This window comes from Lytechinus pictus, chromosome 2 (assembly GCF_037042905.1).
Source record: "Lytechinus pictus isolate F3 Inbred chromosome 2, Lp3.0, whole genome shotgun sequence".
Taxonomy (NCBI): Eukaryota; Metazoa; Echinodermata; class Echinoidea; order Temnopleuroida; family Toxopneustidae; genus Lytechinus; species Lytechinus pictus.
This window is the reverse complement of record NC_087246.1, coordinates 67,343,751-67,368,964: the sequence shown is the minus strand read 5'-3', so window position 1 is coordinate 67,368,964 and position 25,214 is coordinate 67,343,751. Positions and strand designations below refer to the sequence as shown.

Here is a 25,214-nt window from a genome sequence, read left to right as displayed (position 1 = left end):
TTGAGTAACTGGAAATCCCAACTGGAAATCCTAACTGGAACCAGTTGGGTAACTGGAAATGACTTCCAACTGGAAATGATTTCTAACTGGAACCAGTTGGGTAACTGGAAATCCTAACTTGAACCATTCAGTTGTGTAACTGGAAATCCTAACTGGTACCAATTGGGTAACTGAGATGACTTCTAACTGGAAAGATGGGTAACTGGAAATGAATTCTAATTGGAACCAGTTGGGTAACTGGAAATTATTTTCAATTGGTTTCCAATTGGAAATTTTCCAGTTACCCAACTGGATCCAATTGAAACCAGTTAATTTGCATATTATTTGCCAGTGTGCACAGATTAATGTTTTATGAGATTAATCATCATTAACAATGTATCTATTTAATTCTTTACAATTTCAAGTACCACACTTTTTAAAGATTAGTATTTAGAATACTTAGCAGTGAAAACCATGTTCATAAATGTTATAGATTATAATTAAAACAGATTAAAGGATAATTAGGACACCACTAACTGTTACCAAATTACATCAAATAAAAGTACATATATTTGAAGATCTTCCATATAAATATATACACATGAAAGTCTGTATTTTATCAATGCCCTTTACATTGGTATTAATAGACATATAACACTGCTTCTGTGTTGGCATGAGAAATAGTTAGTGCAAATGCTAATTAATTTGTAACTAATTAAGTTCGTTCCAACTGGAAGTTCCAATTGGATCCAGTTGGAAACCAATTGGTTTCAACTGGTTCCAGTTGAAACCAGTTGCCTCCAATTGGTTTCAACTGGAACCAATTGAAACCAGTTGCCTCCAATTGGATTCAATTGGTTTTAATAGGGAAATTGGAACAACTGGAACCAATTGACAACAATTGCCAACTGGTTCCAGTTGCCCAATTGGTTTTAACTGGAACCAATTGGCAACTGGTTTTCAATTGGTTTTTAACTGGAACCAATTGGCAACTGGTTTTCAATTGGAACCAGTTGTTCCAATTTCCCTATTGAAACCAGTTGGCCAACTGGTTTCAATTGGTTTTGCCCTAATTGGTTTTAACTGGATTTTGGTCCTGGGCGTCAAACTTGTACTTCACAGGTTCACATTTCCAATACTTATCCAGTCCATTCTCGAAGCTGTGGACACGATCAGTTCGTCGTCGCGAAATTAAATGACACCTAATTTGGGCCATTAATTTGAATGAATTTCTCTCTAAATTGAATTTCTACAAAATTCAAAGGAATGATATAGAACGGTCTTGAATACTGAATACATGAAAACGAACCCGGGAACGAACCATGTGTGCAGAGAGTGGACGAAATATTTCGAATTTGAACGTTCATTCATTATTATAAATGCAACTCTGATGAAATTGGACGGGAAAACCTATACCGGGTAATTGGAGCACTTAAATGGATGCCAAATAGAACCTTCAGTCTTTCAGAAGTGAGCTGGAAAAGATATGATTTGAATAAGTTGAGTAAATTCGAGATAGCAAAACACAAAAACTGATATTGAAATGGGATGAAAAATATAGTCTTGAGGACGCAATGATGATGATTTTTAAAATAATGAAATATACTTCTTGTATATTTCATTATTTTAAAAATCATCATCATTGCGTCCTCAAGACTAGAAAAATATCTGTTTAGCTATTAAAAAAAAAAATATTATTAATATTTATTACTCCGTATCCCAACTCCATTTCGCACTCCATAACGGGGTAATTCTTAAATCGTGGCGCATGGCAGCTGTGCTAGCAGTCGAGGAAGACCGAGCCCCAACTCCCAAGCTAGTTTATTTTACGATTGTACTCGTCTCGTATTCAGTATAATTAGTGATGTCTGCTATCGAGGAGACGAAAGCTCGTGTAAAGAATGCTATTGGGGCGATTCCGGATTTCCCTAAACCAGGAATTTTATTCAGGTGAGTGGGTAAAAATTAGTTCCACTGCCACCTGCACCTCCGCGAGGCATGCGAGGTGAGGAGCGAATTTGAGCTGCCACATTCCCCCCCTGCTCCCCGGGCATATGCCGGCCGCGGCCCGTACCGGTCAAACGCGACAGGCGCAGGCGAGGAGGATGTCTATCCGCGAGTTTAAAGGAGAATGAAACTCTTGAAACCAGCTGAATCCATATCCAAGAGAAAAATCAAAGAAACATACTGTTGAAAGTTTGAGGAAGATTGAATGAATAATAAGAAAGTTATGAGCATTTGAATATTATTGAGATCACTAATCATGCTAATGCCATGTAGATCCTCCCATTGGCAATGCGACCAAGATCTGTGATGTCACACATGTACAACTCCCTCATTACTTTAGTACTTATTTCACTTATATTCTCACTTTTATAGAGTCTATCACAAGGTGAGGTGTTCTCTTTATGAGAGGACAAGCACAGAGGTTTCACAACATTATATCATTGATGACTCGTTTGTCATATGATAAGAATGAGCAAAAAGATATGTTTTGGGGTATATTTTCAGTGTCCAAAAGGGAAGAGTTGTTCATCTGTGACATCATAGATCTTGGTCGCATTGCCAATAGGAGGATCTCCATAGCATTAGTGATCTCGACATTCAAATGCTCATAACTCTTCTATTGCTAGTCCTATTTTACTCAAACTTTTGTTGATCTTATTCTTTGATTTTTCTGCTTTCACAAAGGCTAACTTGCTCCAAGCCTTTAGTTTAAGATTAACTGCGGCAGCCCGAACACAGTCCCGACCTTTCGTTGGAAGAACGCGAACGCTTATTTACGACGTTAGTTGATTTTGGATGAGACTTTTGCTTTTGGGCCCGTCGTCATGGTCGTAAAACTCTGTCCTGCAATGCAAATTGTGTGACATGAGATTTTTTTTTCGTTTCGCATCTGGAACAGAAACATTCAATTTGCGTTTCATGTGCAAAATTCTGGTTGCTACTATGGTAACACTAACAGCGATATATCCGATTTAGGACGACTTTCCAAATCCACATTTGGTTCCTCCCAGTGCTCGAGAGGCCGCCCGGGGGGCCCACTTCCATTGAAGAGTGGATACCAGGCGCAACCACGCGTAAAAAGGGAAAGAGTACAGTAGGTAAGTACATTATGTATAGGCCTATGTAACGTTATAAAGGTGTCAAAACCGATGATTAAAATACTGAAAAAGGGGATATATTTCCAATACTTGTAGGGTTTCACAAGCCAAATACTTGTTAAAAGATGCATTTTCATAATCTGGAAAAGACCTGCTTCCATTGTTTAGGGTACTTTTTGAAGGTTGAAACCCCATGGTCGTGCCTGGTATCCACTCATCAATGGAAGTGGTCCCCCCGGAATTTGAATCTTATCCCCCATTTCTGGGGAAAGTAAAACATAATGCCCATTACATCGTGTGCTAGACTCCTAGAGGCGTATCGTTTGTGTAGACAAACTGTTAGTATGAATATAAAAACGAGAGGTTTCTAACCAGACCAATCTCGTGAAGATCCCTCGACCCGGGGGGGGGGGGGCCACTTACATTGACGAGTGGATACCATGCGCGACCAGAAAAACACGTAAAAAGGATGTCTTTTTCAAGATAGGGCACATTACGTACGTAACGTGATAAGGGTGTCAAAAACACAAAAATAATGCAAAAAGGGTATCTATTTTGCTCCCGGAGGGGCCACTTCCATTGACGGGTGGATACCATGCTCGACCACGGGGTCTTGAAAAGCACCCTAAACACGTATTTTCCATATTCTGAAAATGCACCCCTTAACAAGTATTGCCGTGTGAAACCTTACCCTTAACAAGTATTGGCAAGTATTCCCAGAATTGAGCCCCTAAACAAGTACAGCGATGTATTTTCAATATTCTGAAAATGCACCTCTTAACAAGTATTGGAAACAAAACGATACTCTTGGCAAGTATTCCCTGAAATGAACCCCTAAACAAGTACAGCGATATTTTATTGTTATGTCACGGGTCCGTCCGATCGTCGGTTTTACGTTACACACCATTATTTTGGTTTAGTAAGGCCCGACCTTCCACACCTCGCGCAAATCGGACTCTAAACACGTAGTGTTGGGGCAAAAAGGACATCCTTTATGAAACATTTTGATTTTGTTTTATCATCCCCGCATATTTGACCCTAAACACGTATATTTTCCGAGCGAAATAGATACCCTTTTTTCAATATTTTTGGGTTTTTGACACCCTTATCACGTTACGTACGTAACGTGCCCTATCTTGAAAAAGACATCCTTTTTATGTGTTTTTTTGGTCGCGCATGGTATCCACTCGTCAATGTAAGTGGCCCCCCCGGGATTTTGCTAGGAAAGCTACGTGTTTAGGGTCAAATTTGCGGGGATTGATAAAAAAAAATTAAAATGTTTTATAAAGGATGTCCTTTTTGCCCCAACACAATGGTGTGTAAACTAAAGGTAAAACCGACGACCGACGGAACAAACAATAAAATATCACTGTACTTGTTTAGGGGTTCATTTCAGGGAATACTTGCCAAGAGTATTGTTTTGTTTCCAATACTTGTTAAGGGTAGGGTTTCAGACGCCAATACTTGTTAAGGGGTGCATTTGCAGAATATGGAAAATACGTGTTTAGGGTGATTTTCGAGACCACATGGTCGCGCATGGTATCCACTCGTCAATGGAAGTGGCCCCCACGGGTCCCTCGATCCATTCATAAACATCACAAATATACAATAGGCTTGACCCTTGAACCGCTTCGTTAGGACGTAGTTACGCGATGTTACAAAATGCCATTTTGAAGAGCAATTTATAGATAATTTAACAATTAATAAAATTTGAACCTTGATTATAAATTATTATTATTAGAGTTTTTCATCATGTTTCAGGGTTTTTACTTTTAGGACAAATACAGGCACTCATACATGCTGCATCTTAGTTTGAGAATTGTTTTAATCAGCTGAGCTTACAAAGTGAAACAATTGTTGCAATTGCATAATGCAAGCGAAAATACCTGGGCATTCCACTTGTTATTAGTTTAATTGAATTTTACTGAGGAGATTAGGCTTGGAATACTTGTAGGCCCAAAACCAACAACAACAACTAATTGACTCAGGAAACGGCCTCAGTAAATTTGCCATCCAACATTGAATAACCTAATGCTCAACAGCCAATCAAATTGAGGGATTTCATATAAGTCGCCATTGCCATTAGATTGCAAAGCCACCATAATGAACAGCCGTAAATTTTATGCAGCAGGGCATTGATTCTCTTGTTGATGTTGTTATGTGAATGTACTGTAGCCTGTAACTTTTGTTTTGAAACAAAATACCACCATGGATGAAAGAGCTAAATCAAATATAAACAGATTGACAAAGAAAAATTATTGGAGTCATAGATAATTAGATTGCTCGAATTGTATGCTTGTGAACACTTTGTTACCTCATTTTTATTTGATAATTAATACACAAACACCTAAATTAGTAAATGTGCCCAGCTAGTGTAACAACCCAAAACCAACACTAGGATGGCAAGGATGTTCTCTGTAATTAGCTTGATCCCCGAAAAGTAAGATTAAAAAAAAATCCTATTTCAAAGAGGAACTTTCCGTCATAGTGTAAAAAAGTGCACATCTCATGCTTGAGTAAACTTTTGAATCTTGTTTTCTTTTTATTCTTTGAAGCTCTCACTGAACTTCTTCTATATTCAGTCAAGTACTTGTGTGGGTTTTTGATGATTAATTTGAAAAGTAATATATGGGTCATTCCACGGGGTTGGGGCAACAGCACTTTTTTGTGTTCCCTATGAATTGTTGGCTTTATCCTGAAAATGTGTTTGGCGTTTGGATGTTGCAATGTGGTTTTGTTGGGAGGCAGTTATGTAAGCAATTACTTGATGCAGAAATAAAAATGTTGAACTTTAAATATTTTTTATGGTGAGACTTTAAATGATGATGTCCAGACTCTTTTTTGGGGTACCAAGTGTGACATCCAAAATGGTCATTTTCAGTTGAAGATATCTAATTAAAAGATAAACTTAGTCAAATTCAAATGGCCATGATTGATAAAGCAACATTTGTTTAATAACAAAACAGTAATGGGATAGCAAATGAAAAGAGGCTTCATATCATAAATCATTCCTACAACATCGCATACCACCGTTACATGCGATGTCCGCGTTTATTTTTTTCTGTAACGGCGGTAAAGTGGTAAATAACTAAAAGTCAGAAATCATTCTTTCCAAAGTTATGTGTCAGAAATAAAGGGCAGGCAGTAAGCAACTTTTCTTTAAAAGATTAGCTTTGAAAACCAATGTTAATGTCATGTAAATTAATCGAGGGTCGCCGATGTTTTGGGCGATGTCCGGGCCAAATTTGTAACGGTGGATCACATTTCATCGCGTATGTAAAAAGGAGAGACCGGAGAAGAGACCGTCGTTGTATCAGACGGACGGGATGTTAGCCGAAATCCACGTGCACATGAACGGCTATGATATCGGGTGTTTTGCAGCATTGCAATTGGGAATCTTCCCGCAATGTCCGTGTAACGGTGGATTGGATCTCCACGATGTTTTCCCTTTCAAAGCGACGTAAGTACGGAGATTTATCCCGATACTCGTATTTTTAAATCAGTTAAACCTTATCTTAAAAATGTGAAACTATATTATCATGCAGAAAGTGTTTTTAAGTTTGAAAAATCTCGCTAATTTTCCATAATCTTTTACTACAGTCCCACATGTATCTTTTCGTGTAAGTGAAATATGTGATTGAGACATCGCCGTGTTTGTTCCAGATTTGCTAAACGGCCCCAAAGAAATAATGTTTTTATTACTGTGATTCCGTGCAAACATGTTTTGAATGTTAGCTGACATGATTCAATCGCAATTTAGTTGATTTTTTTAAACACCGAAATATGTTATTTCAAGACAATAGGCCAATGGATACTCAAAACTGCTCTATCACCGATGATCATGATGACATCTCAAATTTGGTACAAAATCTCGCCTTGTTTAAATTGGCTCCTACGGATTCTACGTAATATGGGTATCAAAGACCTGATGATCAAATTTTAATTTCCCCCAAAAATGAGAATTTAGAACCAGTGGCAGCGCCACGGGGGAGGCAGGCCCCCCTCCCCCCCCCCATTTTTTTTTTTTTTTTTTTTTTTTTTTGCTTGTCAGCTGATCCCAATCTGAAAGAAGGGGGGGGGGGCAAAATAATTTGTCTGTTACCCCCTACACATACATGTAGTACATGTGCTTTGTGTATAATTACTAGTAATTCTTGGCTGTAGGCCTAACCTTCCCAAAACTTTTCATCTTGTTGAATGTTATACTTTTCAGCACATTCTTTTTTTCTCTCAATATTTTTTCAATATTTTGTATTTTGATTTCTATATATTCAATTGTAAGGAGAGGGGGGGGGGTTCGTTTTATCAGAAAGCAAAAGCCTGTGTGATTGTTTTCAATGTGATTTTTTTTTATTGCAATATAATGAGATTTTTAAAACATGTACAAGTGAACAAAAGAAAATGTGACACAATCAAGTTTGTTTCACAAGAGTTTATTTGCTGTATCAGAAGGTAAATTGCAGATTTGAATTCCATTAATTCATTTAATTCCAATAAAACATACATATATTATGTAATTGCTTGAACAATTAAACTTCAGCGATGAAAATTAAATAGGATGGTCATAAAAAACTAAATGGAATTGTCTAGATAACCACCCTTGATTAGAATACAGAATAAAATTAGATTAAATTAATCCATTGAGAAATGAAATTGAAGTATAGATAATTTATGAAAAGGTAATGGGCAAGTAATTGTATTGTGAAAACAAAGTAGAACACAACAACACAAATACAAAAACCTTCTATAAAACGTAACTTTATATTTAATTTATGAACTATGAAATGATGAATTCTATTTGCTATGAAAAAATACAAAGTGAGGGTTCCTGTGTATTTTGCAAGAACAGATCAGATTCATTGTCCCTAGTAATCCACCCCCTTTAATGAGAAAATGTCAAGACATATAAATAAGTAAATGATTTGATACACAGCAAAAACTGTGGTGTTAACCGGTGTACATAGAGGACCACACCAGTTATTTTACACCGGTGTTAAATTGGTGGTGTTAGTTTTATACCTATAGGTGTTATTACAACACCTATGGTTGTTTCATTTACACTCTTTGGTGTTATGTTCAATCTCTAGGGTGTTATTTTAACACCACAGTTTTTACAGTGTATAATATACAAAATATTTGCTTATTGCTTAAAAAATATAGTCAAACTTCCAAATACTATTTTCTCAACTACAGGTAGCCTCTGTTCAAGGTGAAAATGTATATTTTCAGTACATGAAGTGTCAATCTGGTGACCTGTACTCCTGGCCCGATGGCGAGGCACAATTCTACCTCCATCCACTTTGTGACATTGACAGAATCCTCTTCCAAACTGAAATTTCTTATTGGGTCACCAGTCTTCTTGAAGTTCATAAACTTGTAACCTGAATGCAGAGAGAAATATTGCATGTTAATTTTAATAGTCAGGTTTAGTGTACAGTGTAATACATTTTTTTGCATTTGCCAGTAAGAAGTTTACCAAAGAGTTCTTGCAGTTTTATTTTTGAACATTAGAATAGCTTAGTACATTTTACTTTCTCGCTTACAACTCTGTTAAAAAAACAGAAGATACAAAGGTGGTGAGTTTTTTAAATTAAATTTGTCCACTAAGTACTTTACAATTGTCCTTTTCGCATGTTGGAACTTAATGTGTTATCTAATGTATGTAAGTTCCAGTGATGACATGATTATATTTTAATTAATGTCACTTCTACACTACCATTTTGAGGACATGATGTCCATGTAACTGAGGTAAAACAAATTTAGTTAACAAATTGAACAAGTTTATATGTGTAAGGTATAAATCCGTTGTCCATGTCTTCCATGCCAACTTTGTCTTGTTTTGTCTTGAAAAACCATAGCTTAGAAGAACTAAACTAGTACCTTTTACCTACATCTTTTTCACCTGAATATTGTATCAAATGTATAAAAAAAAATTATAATTGTGTATGAATAAAAAAAACATTTTACCTGTTCATTGATATGCATTTCAGAAGCTTGCTTGTAGATGTTGTATTTCTACACTTAAGTAAGATGAGTTAACTTGCATTTAGTGTGTTGATACTAGAAAAATATGTCAAATATTCAAGTAATGCTATTCAATATGACCATTACAAGGACATGATGTCCGTGTAACAGAGGTATCTACATTTGAAAGTAATATTTTGAAGGAGATATTTCAAAGTAATAAAAGATTTGGAGATCGTAAGCACTGTTTCGTTTTTTCCCCTTTAGACAGAAACATAAATGTTTCCAGAGACAGACGGAAGTGGAACCTTGAGGATAAGTATGATTTTGAATATAATGTCAATAATTTTGTACATTTTTCCTTGTTTAAACTCTAATTTAAAGTGCTTTTACTTGCAAAGAATTTGACATGCAAAATGTTTTTCTTCTAGTATAATCAATTGATCTTGTGCAAATTTTCTAAGGCAGAGAGGGTAATTTGGTATGTAATGACCATTAATGGATCTTAATTTACAATGCTTCAAATTATACCTCTGTTACAGAGACATGATGTCCATGTAACGGTGGTAACACCAAACAAAAATAGAAAGTTAGGCCAGAGAGAGTAGTTGAGTTTTTCCAAAGAGAATATTCCATTCTGTTGAGGCATGACTTCTCTCAACTATTTAGTTCTACATGCCATCATAAATTGAATTTTCTTGACTGGTGAGAAAAAAGAACGACACATAATTTGTCAATAATTTTGTACATTTTTCTTTGTTTAAACTCTAATTTAAATTTCTTTTATTTGCAAAGAATTTGACATGCAAAATGTTTTTTTTTCTAATATAATCAATTGATCTTGTGCAAATAATTTAAGGCAGAAAGTGTAATTTGGTATGTGATGACCATTAATGGACCTTAACTTACAATGCTTCAAATTATACCTCTGTTACAGAGACATGATGTCCATGTAACGGTGGTAACACCAAAAATAGAAGGTTAGGCCAGAAAGAGTAGTTGAGTTTTTCCAAAAAGAATATTCCATTCTAATGAGGCATGACTTCTGTCAACTATTTAGTTCTACATGCCATCATAAATTGAATTTTCTTGACTGGTGAGAAAAAAGAACGAAACAGAACATGGCACTGGTATACACAAAGAGCATCAAGTTCCATTTATTGATGCTAAATCTTTCAAAATATATATGCCATGTTGGAAAATGTGGAATAAAGTGACTAAAAATGTTGTTAGCAAAATATTTATTAAGAGGAATTGAGATCAACCCTTTTATTTTGACAGTGGGAGAGTATAGTCTAAGTAAGGATGATAAATGATGTCCATGTAACGGTGGTATTTTGTCAAATCTTGTTTCTCAATTTACTCAAATATGCAGGGTGGTATGAAATGCCTGTAAGTGGATTTAGTTGAAGAATTGTCCCATGAAACATATAAGAAAAAAAACTTTTCATTTATTACATTTCTATTTTTTGACCCTGATGTCACAATTTTTGCCCCAACCCCATGGAATGACCCATATGTCATTTTAAAGCAGATACGAACCAATAGCGCCATCTCAAGTCCTCAACTACTCATACCTGGCCAGTTTCCTGACCCATAATGCAAGTGTAGTCTAGTAATATAGACCCACTTAAATGATAACATGCTAATTAACTACTCAATACATTTATACCGCAATAATTATGTTACCAAGTAGCAAAACAATTTAATTATACTTTTTCTTTCAAAACATTTTAGTTTCTCTATACAAGTACAATTATAGGTCAATTTATTCTCTGTAGTATTAGTAGATATCTGAAAACATATATTTTAAGACTATGTATTTATAACACACAGTCAATGAGAGACCACACACAGTTCACTCCCCCTTTAAAGCTTAGGTGCTTCATCAAGTTCAATAAAAATCTCATAATTCTTTGGTTTTGAGAATGCTGGTCACATAGTTTAATATTAACCATATTTTTGGTTGTTGACAATTTTCTCAAATAATTTTTCGCTATATCATTTTGTCATTTCCATACAGAGACATCTTTCCCTTATTTCGGGATCCAAGTATTCTAAATGACCTCATTGATCTCCTTGTACATCATGTTAAACAAACATTCCAACAAGTTGATGTGGTTGTAGGTAAGTTTCTCCTTTCTGCTTGAAAAATGAATAATTTCAATGTGGCTCTGACTCCCCCTTTTGAGAAAAAAAAAAGACTGATGGAAAATATTTCTCTTTCTAATTTAAAGCAAGGAATGTAATGTATTGTGCTGCACTCAACCATGGAGAAACAAATTCCGGGGGAAGTGTGTGTTACTAACAATGTCCTGGTGAATGGGTGCCTGGCAAGATTAAATGCATAATTTTCTGGGGCTCAGGGTAATATAATAAGGTTTTCCCTCTGCACTGAATACTGAATAGGCAACTACATTTAGATGGTCTGGGCAGTGTAAAGGCCACCGCACACCTTACGACTGTTCGCGATCCGATTTTGGAACAAATCGCACTTTGCTCATTTTCTGAAAATGTGAATGGAACGTATCATTTTAATTGAGGTTAAAATTAATTGAAAGAATACTAATATAACCATTTTGAAAGATTGCAAACCTTTATTTTGGAGTAAAGGCCAAATTAGGTTCAAATCACAGCCAATCGTACGACTGCTATGACGTCATTACGACTAGATATTAAATTCGCTTTTATTCTAAGAAGGATGATAGCATAGTCACAGATTGAACATAGGTATTCGTACGATGATTTCGAACATTACACAGTAAGATATTCCAAGTCTCAATATTATGATCAAATTCTACAACTTTTAGTAATGTACTTTAAGTAAAATACTTTAAGGCAGCTTGTGTTATGATAGCAGTACAATAATTTTATATGAACACAAAACATCAAACATAAGTGTCTGCCTAGCTCACACTTAAAATAGTTCTTTGTGTTGTTTAGAAAATATCTTTTTAACGTAATTTTCAAAAATTAGCTCATCTGAAACTGAAAGAGTAACAAATTACTGTTATTTAAAATTTGAGGCTCTAAAATGATTCAAGATACAAATATTCTTGTGTTTGTGTCTTTTATTTTTATTTTGGTACTGCATGATGTTTGTACATATGTAATATGCACATCTCATGCTTGAGTGAATCTCAAACTTCAAACCCTATTTTTTTCTACTACTTTGAGGCTCTCCCTGATATTTTTCTACATTGAATCCAGTACGTGTGGATTATTGTTCACCAACTCTGCTCTACAAACTCGATAAAAAAAATAAATTTTATCGGACTTTTGAGATTGGCGGTTGCATGTTCTCAATAATGATGACAATATTAGTGTACGTATTGCTGCTAATACTTTATTTCTTTGAAAATTTCAATGATGAAAATTATGAAAAAGAAAAATGAGTATTGATGAATATTCTTCTTTTTGTAAAGTGGGTGAGGATCATCCAACATTGGAAATATTTTATGCATTGCATCATTCAGGGCTAAGAATCATATTTTCCAGACTCTGTTTCATATATTATTTTGATTATAATTTGGGTGCTGTTATCATAGTGGAAAACAGTGATGGCATGGTATGGTTGTATTACTCCTTATCTGAAAAATGGAAGCATAAGAAAAATAATTACAAATACATCTCACACCACCAGTATGTGTTTACAGCATGATTGATGGATAATTGTTTGATTGAGTAGTTTTCTGCATTCCAACAAAATACATTAAGCAAAAATTACAAAGTTTATACATATAATAAATAGTAACAATGCATCTGTAATAAACATGATATAATTAAAACAATCTTAGTCATCATTAGATTAAGTTGTCGTATGGAACACAGTAGATCGTCATCATGTACAATTTAAGTTATGAACAAGCTTTACAGGAAATTACCAAGGCTATTTTTTTCTCTTTTTTTTATATCTTGGAACAGGACTAGAAGCAAGGGGCTTTCTATTTGGTCCTATGTTGGCACTGAGGCTAGGATGTGGGTTCGTACCAATCCGCAAGAAAGGCAAGCTACCCGGTGAATGTATTCAGGTTTCCTATACACTGGAATACGGCACAGTAAGTTTAATCTGTAGTAGTAGTAGTAGTAGTAGTAGTAGTAGTAGTAGTAGTAGTAGTAGTAGTAGTATGTAGTAGTAGTAGTAGTAGTAGTAGTAGTAGTAGTAGTAGTAGTAGTAGTAGTAGTAGTAGTAGTAGTAGTAGTAGTAGTAGTAGTAGTAGTAGTAGTAGTAGTAGTAGTAGTAGTAGTAGTAGTAGTAGTAGTAGTAGTAGTAGTAGTAGTAGTAGTAGTAGTAGTAGTAGTAGTAGTAGTAGTAGTAGTAGTAGTAGTAGTAGTAGTAGTAGTAGTAGTAGTAGTAGTAGTAGTAGTAGTAGTAGTAGTAGTAGTAGTAGTAGTAGTAGTAGTAGTAGTAGTAGTAGTAGTAGTAGTAGTAGTAGTAGTAGTAGTAGTAGTAGTAGTAGTAGTAGTAGTAGTAGTAGTAGTAGTAGTAGTAGTAGTAGTAGTAGTAGTAGTAGTAGTAGTAGTAGTAGTAGTAGTAGTAGTAGTAGTAGTAGTAGTAGTAGTAGTAGTAGTAGTAGTAGTAGTAGTAGTAGTAGTAGTAGTAGTAGTAGTAGTAGTAGTAGTAGTAGTAGTAGTAGTAGTAGTAGTAGTAGTAGTAGTAGTAGTAGTAGTAGTAGTAGTAGTAGTAGTAGTAGTAGTAGTAGTAGTAGTAGTAGTAGTAGTAGTAGTAGTAGTAGTAGTAGTAGTAGTAGTAGTAGTAGTAGTAGTAGTAGTAGTAGTAGTAGTAGTAGTAGTAGTAGTAGTAGTAGTAGTAGTAGTAGTAGTAGTAGTAGTAGTAGTAGTAGTAGTAGTAGTAGTAGTAGTAGTAGTAGTAGTAGTAGTAGTAGTAGTAGTAGTAGTAGTAGTAGTAGTAGTAGTAGTAGTAATAATATAATCAGCAGCAGCAGTAATAATAGAAGTAGTAGAAGTCACTTCAGTCAGATCTATTTTTCTCCATCTAAATTATCATTTATCTTTTCCACCTTATCCAGGATGTTTTTGAGATGCAGAAAGGTGCAATCAAAGCTGGTCAGAAAGTCCTGATTGTTGATGATCTCATAGCAACAGGAGGTATGTCTGACTCCCAAAATGCGTTTGATTTTCAATATTGTCTATGGTTCCAGGACAACTTTCACCAGGACTAGATTAGTCCTCTTGGAATTGTCCTTTAGGTTAAAAACACATTTCTAAGGAGAAATTTCCTCACAGATGCTGTTCTGTATTTTCCCCTATCATCGCAAGGTGCAGCATGTTTCCTTTTTAAGGTTAAAATGATGGGAAAATTAATTTAACACGGTATATACTGAGTTTACACACACAAAATTAAAAGACAGTATCTTAAAGCTAAATGAACGTAGTTGCAGTAAAGCACTGATTTCGTGAGAAAGTCTGTAAAACCAAGGTAAAGTATTGATATATCATCGTGGATCTAGATCTGGTACAGTTACATAAACTGAACTTTGTGAAATCATAATATCTAGCTAAAAAACGATCACACTGAAGATTGCCAACTTAGATAGGCACACGTGGGACAGTGTATTATTATTGCTGGAATAAAGACCCGACGGAAGTGACCGAATCCGCGCTTATTTTGCTTATTTCTCAGCAATTACACAATTTCTTCCAGAATCCTCATTATCATTATATTAAATTCTGTAAAAAGTCATTATGAGATCGTTTCCACAACTGGAATTTATCTTTAAAAAAGAATGGGAAAAATGTGTTGAACTTGAGAGTTGTACTAATAAATCTGCCAGTTTCAAGCAACATTGCCAATTTGAGAATCGCAATAGAAATTAAATTGGGAATTTTCAAACTTTTAGAACTTTCTCATTCATTACAAATTTTTTTATGAAACTTAAGATTGTTCCTCACTATTTTCTCTTTTTGTTAAAATGGATATTTCCCCAGGGTTTTAATCTCCTTTAAAGGGATCGTTTAACTTTGTGAGCAGCTGATTTAAAAAATTCTCAAACTGAGTTGAAACGTGCGTATGAGTGCCTGTCTTTGTCCTCAAAAACCCTGAAACAGACCACAATATAGGATGAAAAACTCTAATTTAGATACAAGTAGCAATTTATTAGCCTGATTTTGAGAACCGTCTAGTAGACGGGTTCAGCTTATGACCAGTTTTCTCCAATTCAAAAAGTCCGTTGGCTGTTTTGACTGCCTTCTGTTGTGTGTATCTCCTATACACACACTATTAGCTGCACTGTACATTCAGTGTATACCTTGTACACACTGTATGTAGGTCATGCTGTGTTCATCTAGAATTAATGTGTTGTGGTGCACAGATTCCCTGTATACACATAGTCATTGAAACCAACTCCAAATTATTTCAAACTTTGGTTTACATCTCCAAGGTTTTAAAATTGATCCTGTAAATATAATACTTTGAAACTTTTGGGATGGTATTTTTACACTATAAGCCTAATGTTTAGCCCATTTTCAGGAACCAAAAGGAGAATTTTTTAAATCAGAACAAAGTGAAAGGATCACTTTAACAAGAAATGATTCCATGGTTTTACCACATGCATGATTTCACAATGGCATTCCTGATATAGATCTCATTGTTATTTTTATGCAGAAATTAAGAAGAATTGGAAGGGAAAGGCTTTAAGCCTTGTCTAAGCATTGCATATTACATGCCGTACCAAAGGAGACCAACCCATCAGCTTGGTTTCTGATCTATCAGACATTCTCAAAAATGGTCTACCTTCTCCACCATTTTTTTTTTTTTTTTCTCTTGCAGGCACCATGCATGCTGCCTGTCGATTGGTGAGGAGCATGGAAGCAGAAGTCTTGGAATGTCTTGTCATCATCGAGCTGATAGACCTCAAAGGAAAGGAGAAACTCACCGCCCCATTCCATACACTTATAGATTTCGAAGGAGAATGAGAATGATACCAGGACTAATAGACTTGCAATAATGTGCCTTTCTATGAACATTAAATTATGAACAGTAACACAAAGGACCTGTGATTTTCCTTGTAGCATCTGCACACCATATGTGGTTACCAGATGGTAGGTATATGTTCCTGGGCTGTCCATCTACATGTATCTCTCCCAATTTTGTTCTTGTATGATTTGAAATCTGTTTAACAGACTCTACTTCAAACTTTGCTCATGTATGTGTTTAGGGGTGATTGCTTTTTGATTTGTTTTGGGGATTTCAAGGTCAAAGGTCACATAGGTCTATATAATCATGAATGAACATGTAGCTTATTCTGGCGATAAATGAAAACTCAACTCATTCAGTTGTACCATGGTATAAGACCTTGGAATTTGATGAGATATCATGGATCTATATATTCTATTGTTGTATTTTGGGTGATATATGACATGGTGTGTATGCTAATCTTATTTACATAATAACTATACCATATGGTATTATTTTGTTTATGCTGTAAGGTCCCCTACCTTTAGTACAAGGTAGATTTCACCTTGGCTTTTAGCAGGAAACAGGGGGCCCGTTGCATGAAACGTCATAACTCCAGCTCGATGCCATCAGTATGGAAAGCCAACCTGGGCAAAAATTGTTAGTCATAAGATGTATGCTTTCCATATGCTAATTCCATGCGTCTTTTTGTTCATTCTGCTTATTGTCCAGCCTGGCTTTCCATAGAAACGGTGACAAGCTGGAGCTGCTTCATAAAAAGGCTTGTGCTTAATAGCATCTTTTCGTTCCATCATTTGCAAAACAATGGAGGATTAGGAACTAGCAAAAACATGGACCTTACCTTGGTGAAGCCAAAATTTACCTATTTGTATAAATGTTGTAATAACTGGTGGTTGTCAATATATATGAATTATGTACATGCTCATGTCAAGTTAGGCGATCGAAAGAAAAGGAAACCATCTTTCATATTTAAAAAAAAAAATGTTGAGTCAGTGGCAATAACTCTATCAATTGAAAGTACTTATAAAAATAGAGATTCTTATTTAGGATCACACATCACTGAACATCATTGTTTTAAAAAATACTGTGTTTGCAGAATTTCAAATTGATCACTAATTATGCTAAACACATACACTATGATCAATGAAAAAAAAGTGAAAGAAATAAGAACATAAGAAATCTTCCACTTGTTCTTTTCTCATAATCAGTTTTTGTTTTTATTTGGAAATCTAATTTACATTGAGTAAATTTCAATTTAAATGCATAAAAAGAAATAATGCTTTCAAAAATGTTGATAAACCAATTTAATTGCATTGTTATTAGGACATTCTAATAACACTTTGCCTTACAAATGTTCACTTCATTAAAAAAAAATTGTTCAATGAGGCATGCACATAAAAACCCTTATCTAGATGTCTTTGGAAATTTGTTTAGTTGTAATTTTTAGTTTTCAATGATAAGAGCATCATAATTATTAATTTTATCATTTCCCAACATGAAAATCTTGAAACCTATCATGTTTCCCTTTATATGCACTTGAGGCAATGAAGTTGAACGCTCTGTGATGGGACCACATTAAAAAGGGCTCTGTTGTATAGAGTCTAAACAATATATATATATATTGAATAACGAAAACAGTACCTTATTTTTAATTGATGAATAGTCCTCTTTACGTACAGCCTTATAGGCCTATTCTAATTTATTTTACTTGAGACTATTTTTACTTCATATAATGAAAGTGGGTTGATAATATAACAAGGTATACTTGTAAGTTGAATATACAACTAAAGAGAAATATATTGTACATTATTGTTTGTTTGATAAATTTAGATGAGTCTCGATCTGATTGAGATTTGGGTGAAGTGAACATGGATGTAGAATATAAGTAGAAAATGAGAGAGAGCGAGCTTGGGGTGGTACCGAGAGAAAGGGGGTGTAGGATATGACATAGAGATGTGAAAAAAGTTAGTGGTAAAACAGGGGTGTGAACTGTGAAGCAGGAAAGTTTTCCTTAAAGGACAAGTCCACCCCAACAAAAAGTTGATTTAAATAAAAAGAGAAAATCCAACAAGCTAAACACTGAAAATTTCATCAAAATCGGATGTAAAATAAGAAAGTTATGACATTATAAACTTTCGCTTAATTTCACAAAACAGTTATCTGCACATCCTGGTTGGTATGCGAATGAGGAGACTGATGACATCATCCACTCACTATTTCTTTTGTATTTCATTATATGAAATATTCTAATTTTCTCATTGTCAGGTGAAATAATAATCAATTCCTCCCTGAACATGTGGAATTAGCATTGTTTGATACTGTATGGTTCAGTCAAGTTGGTGCTAATTGTCAAATCTGTAAAAAATGAAATATTGTATAATTCAAATAATAAAAAACAAAAGAATTAGTGAGTGATGGACATCATCGACTGACTCATTTGCATGTCACTGAGTTGTGCGTATCACTGTTTTGTGAAAAATAAGCAAAACTTTAAAATGCCATAACTTTCTTATTTTACATCCGGTTTGGATGAAATTTTCAGCGTTACGCTAGTTTGATTTTTCTCTATTTATCAAATCAACGTTTTCCTAAGGTGGACTTGGCCTTTAATATTACCTTTGGGTAGTTCTTGTATATCATCCTCCAAAACTAAGACTTGTACTTTTTCCTTTTTGTGGTAAGATGGAAAAGTAAGACTCCTTGGGCTGAGATGTGTTTTGATATAAAAAAAACTTACTTTTTGTGTTATTTAAAAAATTGATACAAATCTTGGTACTGATTCAAAATTATTGTTGTGTACAGATGTAGGCAGATAATGAATCTGTTTTTTGTATTTTTAATAGTTCCTGAAATGACAATAGATAAATAGCATAAAACATAACTTTTGAATGGACAAATGAAGAATGGATTCAAATTATTAAATGTAATTTGCTATTTGTTAGTATGAGACGAGTGTATGTGGTTGACATTTAAAGGGGTTTGAAAATATTTAAGAGATATGAAGAGAGTTTAGAGAGACAAAGACTCAAGGAATGAAAGAGGGTGCAAAGAAAGTCAGGTAGGGAAGGGGATCTAGGGGCGAGAAAGAGACAGAGAAATGGGGGTGTGTAGTAAATTAGTCATGTACCAAGGTTATGAAATGGTGGAGATATAAGTTTAAGGATATGGAAAAGTTTGAAAAATATGGGTAAATATTTTGGGGTGGGAAGCAGAAAAGTTCTAATTATGCATTTTGATGGCTAGATCTATTCACCCCTCCTTTCGGAAGCAGCCTAAAACAGATTTCAGCCCTTGTTGACTTCCTCTTTCCGTTAAAATCAACTAGTTGATGAATTTGGCATGTAAGAAAATTAACATTGAATGTCACCATCATCAGGGGCGGATCCAGCTTTTTATAAAGGGGGGGGTTGGGGTGGTATGTGAGGGAGCGTAGCGACCGAGTCCAAGCGAGCGAGGGGGGAGGGTGTGGGAGGGGGTGTCCCCCCTCCCACAGTAGGGACAATTTTTGAAAATCTGTGTGTGAAAATGGCGTTTTCTTGCATCTAAAACACCACTCTTTTTGGTATAGAGGTCATTGCCAAAAGAAATAATAATAATAATAATAATAATACTAATAATAATAATAATAATAATAATAATAAATGAAATAAATACATAGAAATAGAATAAAATAAAATTACAAGTTTTAAAAAAAAGATAAGATTTTAAAAAATGGTCCCCGGATTTTTTTTTTTGGGGGGGTTGCAACCCCCCCAACCCCCCCTCTAGATCCGCTTCTGCATCATAATGCAGATTACCTTCGACAGTTTTGGTGGCTTAGTCGCTGTCGGTCCGCGACCTCCCATCTCTCTCGTCGACTGCTTTTAATTTGGCGCCAGCTACAGTTAGCTGGACGTTCCATTATTGTTAGGGATTCCTCAACGGTTAGGGATTCCTCAATTGTTAGGGATTCCTCAACGGTGCTAGGCTGGAGTCAACAAAGCTGCACTGATCTGAGCTATATTATCTGTGGATATATATGAATTTGGAATATAGGAATCTTAGTTCAGCAAAAGAGAAAGTCGTCTGAGAAGCTTATGAACCAACTCTTTCGATTCGGACAGCGGATTGGTAAGCCTGTCAGCGAAATTCAAAAGCACATTTACAGTAAACTAACCAGCATACTAACAAAACCCAATGTTAACGGTACTTCTAATAATATTCAAACTATCCAAACAGAGGTAATGGAAACGGAAGAGACAGATATTTCTTCTGGAGAAGAAGCGTATTACCAAGCCGCAATTGGTAAGGTAACGAATACCCCGAGCAGTAATAGAAAACAAGGTATATTCCAATCTCATCTCAATAAAACAAATGATAGAGAGAGTTCTACAGAAGTTGAGAGTGAAATGGAGTGGCGAAAAGTGGAGAGAAAAAAGAGAAAGGCAAGTACAAGAACTATAAATGAAGATGACAAAAGAGTTAGGAAAGGAAGTTTCGAAAACAAAGAAGGGTCGTGTTCAAATCGTAAAAAAGGTAAGGAACAGAATATCAGAAATGAGAAAAAATCTATGATAGTAGAAATAAGAGATGTTGGTGAGAAATCATGCATAAGCAAAATAAGCCCAGCAAGACTCATTAAAGAAATTACCTCGAAGTATGGAGAGGTGAGTAAAATTACGAAAGAAAAGGGAAGCCTGAAAGTTACTTGTATTGATGAAACACAGATGAAAAAGATTTTAGAAATGACTGAACTAATTCACACCCCTGTAAAGGTTGCACAACATCTGCCCATAACTCAAATCCGCGGTGTTATTCATAAAGTAGATACCCTAATCACGGAGGAAGAACTAAATGAGCTCCTGAAAGAACAAGGTGTGACGTATGTAAAGAGATTCAATAAAAGAATAAACGGTGAATTATCACCAACCCCTTCTGTTCTACTAGTATTCAAAGGGCCAAATCTTCCACACCATGTCTCCTTTCTATACCAAAAATATGTAGTTGATGAGTTTGTCCCTACTGTAACAAGATGCCACAAATGCCAGCAATTTGGGCACATCCAAAAGAATTGCAAGGGTCATTTAAGATGTGTAAGATGTGGTGAGGCCCACACTTTTGAAATGTGCCCCAATAAAGATCACCCAAAATGCTTGAGATGTAACCTTAATCATTCAGCGGCCTATCAAGGATGTACCTATTATAAGGAAGCAAAAAATATTCAACATGTCAGCTTGCAAAATAATTTAACTTATGCTCAAGCAACAAAAATATACCATCAAGAAAAAAGAGAAGAAAATCATTCAAAAGATCGTGATTCATCAAACAAGAATATAATCAAACCCCCCAAAAGAAAGAAAATCCCTGATCAACCGAATACTTCGGAAGCTGACGTAGAACAAATACCAATTACGGTAAAGAGGTCGACCATAAAAACGGCGACCATGTCCACACAAACAGAAACGGCGGAAAAGTCTGTTCAGACAGATGCGCAAGAATTTACTTCTAATCATAGGCCTAATGAAGCAGAAGAATCTGGGCCTGTAATTCCCGCATCCACAGAAAATGCTAGAGTCGACTTTTTGGCTTTCATCACTTTTATTGTAAATAACCTTGACAAAGAAACTTCACATTCAAACAGAATTAGATTAGTGGTTGATGCAGCCAAGCGATGCTTAGACATCAACGAGGTGTCTCCAGAGATGATCCACGATCGTCTTCAGTAATAAAGACAGCTCAAAGACTATCAACGCTCGGACTTTCAATATTTTACAATGGAATGCCCAAAGCATGAATGCCCACGGTCCAGACTTTTACAAAGAGCTAATAGAAAGTGTAGAATTAAACTCACTCCCTGCCTTGATATGTTTACAAGAAACGTGGTTCACTGATTTCAATATATTAGCAATTCCAGATTTCATCCCAGTAATAAAAAATAGAGGCCAAGGAGGAAGAGGAGGAATTGCAATATATGTGCATAAAACAGTTACTTTCAAAGAAGTTAATTTCCCTCAAATCAAGGAATATCAAAGAATTGACATTTTCACTTATGACAAGGTCATTTCATTAATCAATTATTATAATCCCTGTCAAAAGATAGAATTGCGCGATTTAGAAGATTTGATTGAAAATTGTTCAAAAACAATAATAATTACAGGTGATTTCAATTCACACAACCCTCTGTGGGGTAGCATTAAGCGAGATAGTAATGGGACATTAGTTGAAAACTTTATAACAAAACATGATTTAGTAGTATTGAATGATGGGACACCTACAAGAATGGACATCCATACAGGGACAAGGTCTTGCCTAGACTTAACAATTGCTTCGAAGGAAATTGCCAGCAAACTAAAATGGAACGTGCTAGGAAATTTCGGGAGTGATCACAATGTCATCAAGTGCTCATTGCACGAAATAGAATATGTAGATCATAATATCAATCATCATGAAAAGAATTGGTCCTTCAAGCATGTAAACTGGGAAATATATCGGGAAAAATGAAACATAAATTTAGTAAAATAAAGATATTACAATTTTCACACGATCTGAATATTCAAGATAAATACAATTTGATTTTGCAGATAATTACCCAGGTAACAAGCCAACGTTGGCTCCACGTTGGAAACTTGAAAGTCGTTGGACGTTGGAAAAACTTGATGGATTAACGTTGAATCGATGTTGGAAACTAGTTTGATGGAAAGATGATGGACAATCAACAATGACACGACGTTGGCAACGTTGGAAACTTGTTAGTTGGAGAGTTGTTGGACGGTCGACAATGTGACAACGTTGGAAACACGTTTGATTGGATAGTTGTTGAACAGCCAGCAAAGGCACAACGTTGGCAACGTTGGAAACTAGTTCGCTGGAAAGTTGTTGAACAACCGACAATGGCACAACGCTGACAAAGTTGGAAACTAGTTTGTTGGAGATTTGTTGGACGGTCGACAATGGCACAACGTTGGAAACTAGTAAGTTGGAGAGTTGTTGGACAGTCGACAATGTCACAACGTTGGAGACCCGTTTGATTGGATAGTTGTTGAACAGCCAGCAAAGGCACAACGTTGGCAACGTTGGAAACTAGTTCGCTGGAAAGTTGTTGAACAATCAACAATGACACGACGTTGGCAATGTTGGAAACTTGTTAGTTGGAGAGTTGTTGGACAGTCGACAATGGCACAACGATGGAAACATGTTTAATTGGATAGTTGCTGAACAGCCAACAATTACACAACGTTGGCAACGTTGGAAACCAGTTCGATGGAAAGTTGTTGATCAACCGACAATGAGACAACGTTGACAAAGTTGGAAACTAGTTTGTTGGAGATGTGTTGGACGGTCGACAATGGCAAAACGTTGGAAACTAGTAGGTTGGAGATTAGTTGGATAGTCGACGATGACACAAGGTTGGCAACGTTGGAAACTAGTTCGATGGAAAGTTGTTGAACAACCAACTATGGCACAACGTTGCCAAAGCTAGAAACTAGTTCGATGGAGATTTGTTGGAAAGTCGACGATGGCACAACGTTGGAAACTGGTAGATTGGAGATTAGTTAGATAGTAGACCATGACACAACGTTGATAAAGCTGGAAACTAGTTAGATGGAAAGTTGTTGAACAACTGACACTGGCACAACGTTGTAAACTGGTAGGTTGGAGATCAGTAGGATAGTCGACGATGACACAACGTTGGCAACGTTGGAAAGTTGATGAACAACAGACAATGGCACAACATTGGAAACTAGTGTGTTGGAGATTTGTTGGACAGCCAACAACGTCACAACGTTGGAAACGTGTTTGATTGGATAGTTGTTGAACATCAGCCAACAAAGGCACAGCGTTGACTACGTCGGAAACTAGTGCGATGGAGAGTTGCTGAACAACCGACAACGGAACAACGTTGGAAACTATTTTCTTAGAGATTTGTTAGACAGTCGACAATGGCACAACGTTGACAAAGTTGGAAACTAGTTTGATGGAGAGTTGTTGAACAACGGACAATGGCACAACGTGGACAGCGTAATTGGAATAGTTTATTGGAGAATTGTTAACAGTTAACATTGACACAATGTTGGAAACTATAGTTTGTTGGATATTTATTTGACAGTCAACATGATATCCTGGCATATTATACACAGTGTTGAGAACATGAGAAACTGGTTCATTGGAGAATTGATATACAGACGACTACTCGCATAATTTCCAATGGGGCCAAGGGGGGGGGGTCGATCAAGTAAGTTTGCTTGTCTATCCTTGTCACCCTTGGTATCCCCTAGCAATAAGGGGAAAATAAATCGAGAGAGAAGGAAAATAATGGGAAGGGAAAGAGGAACTAAAACTAAGGGGAAAACAAAAATAAAGATGGGGTAGAATAGAGAGGCTGCATGCACCGGGGGATGCAAATGTGTCGATTAAAGGACAAGTCCACCCCAACAAAAATTGATTTGAATAAAAAGAGAATAATCCAACAGGCATAACATTGAAAATTTCATCAAAATCGGATGTAAAATAATGAAGTTATGACATTTTAAAGTTTCGCTTAATTTCACAAAACAGTTATATGCACATCCTGGTCGGTATGCAAATGAGGAGACTGATGATGTCATCCACTCACTATTTCTTTTGTATTATATGAGATATGAAATATTCTAATTTTCTCCTCATTGTCAAGTGAAACAGTGATTAATTCCTCCCTGAACATGTGGAATTAGCATTGTTTAATACTTTATGGTTCAGTCAAGTCGGTCCCTATATGCAAGTCTGTAAAAAATTAAATATTTTATAATTCAAACAATAAAAAACAAAAGAAATAGTGAGTGTTGATAGACATCATCGACTGACTCATTTACATGTCACTGAGTTGTGCATATCACTGTTTTGTGAAAAATAAGCGAAACTTTAAAATGCCATAACTTTCTTATTTCACATCCGATTTTGGTGACATTTCCAGTGTTATGCTAGTTTGATTTTTCTCTGCTTATTCAAATCAATTTTTTGTTGGGGTGGACTTGTCCTTTAATATAGAAAATAAAGGAGAAAAACAAGAAAATAAATGTAGTTCAAGACCAGAATTTCCAGAAACGCCCTCGTCCTTTGCAGCTGGCTAGGCCTCTTACAGTAAGTACGAGATATATATAGGCCTACTGTCACGAAACTAGAAGAAATTGAAGAAGGAAATACAAGCATCAAAATGTGCCTATTTAAAAATACCATACTATTCTGATGCGCAGCGCAGAATTAGTCGCGACGTC

At 35.6% G+C, this 25,214-nt stretch overlaps 2 protein-coding genes across 2 annotated transcripts; both read left to right on the top strand.

The window, feature by feature from the left end:
- The first annotated feature begins 1,688 nt into the window (after window positions 1–1,688).
- On the top strand, window positions 1,689–17,779 carry LOC129253759 (adenine phosphoribosyltransferase-like). The gene is made up of 5 exons (XM_064095474.1): window positions 1,689–1,929; window positions 11,071–11,174; window positions 12,972–13,105; window positions 14,078–14,156; window positions 15,838–17,779. Exons 1-5 carry the CDS (start codon window positions 1,844–1,846, stop codon window positions 15,981–15,983), a joined length of 549 nt encoding a protein of 182 aa, XP_063951544.1. The 5' UTR covers window positions 1,689–1,843; the 3' UTR covers window positions 15,984–17,779.
- A 2,010-nt stretch (window positions 17,780–19,789) lies between these two features.
- Window positions 19,790–21,917, top strand: LOC135153327 (uncharacterized). The gene has a single exon (XM_064095881.1). It carries the CDS (start codon window positions 20,061–20,063, stop codon window positions 21,687–21,689), a length of 1,629 nt encoding a protein of 542 aa, XP_063951951.1. The 5' UTR covers window positions 19,790–20,060; the 3' UTR covers window positions 21,690–21,917.
- Window positions 21,918–25,214: the final 3,297 nt, after the last annotated feature.

Coding starts and splice junctions, on each gene's coding strand:
- LOC129253759 (XM_064095474.1), top strand. CDS start 1,844: ATGTCTGCTATCGAGGAGACGAAAGCTCGTGTAAAGAATGCTATTGGG. Junction 1,930..11,070: donor AAACCAGGAATTTTATTCAG/GTGAGTGGGTAA, acceptor ATTTCCATACAG/AGACATCTTTCCCTTATTTC. Junction 14,157..15,837: donor TGATCTCATAGCAACAGGAG/GTATGTCTGACT, acceptor TTTCTCTTGCAG/GCACCATGCATGCTGCCTGT.
- LOC135153327 (XM_064095881.1), top strand. CDS start 20,061: ATGAACCAACTCTTTCGATTCGGACAGCGGATTGGTAAGCCTGTCAGC.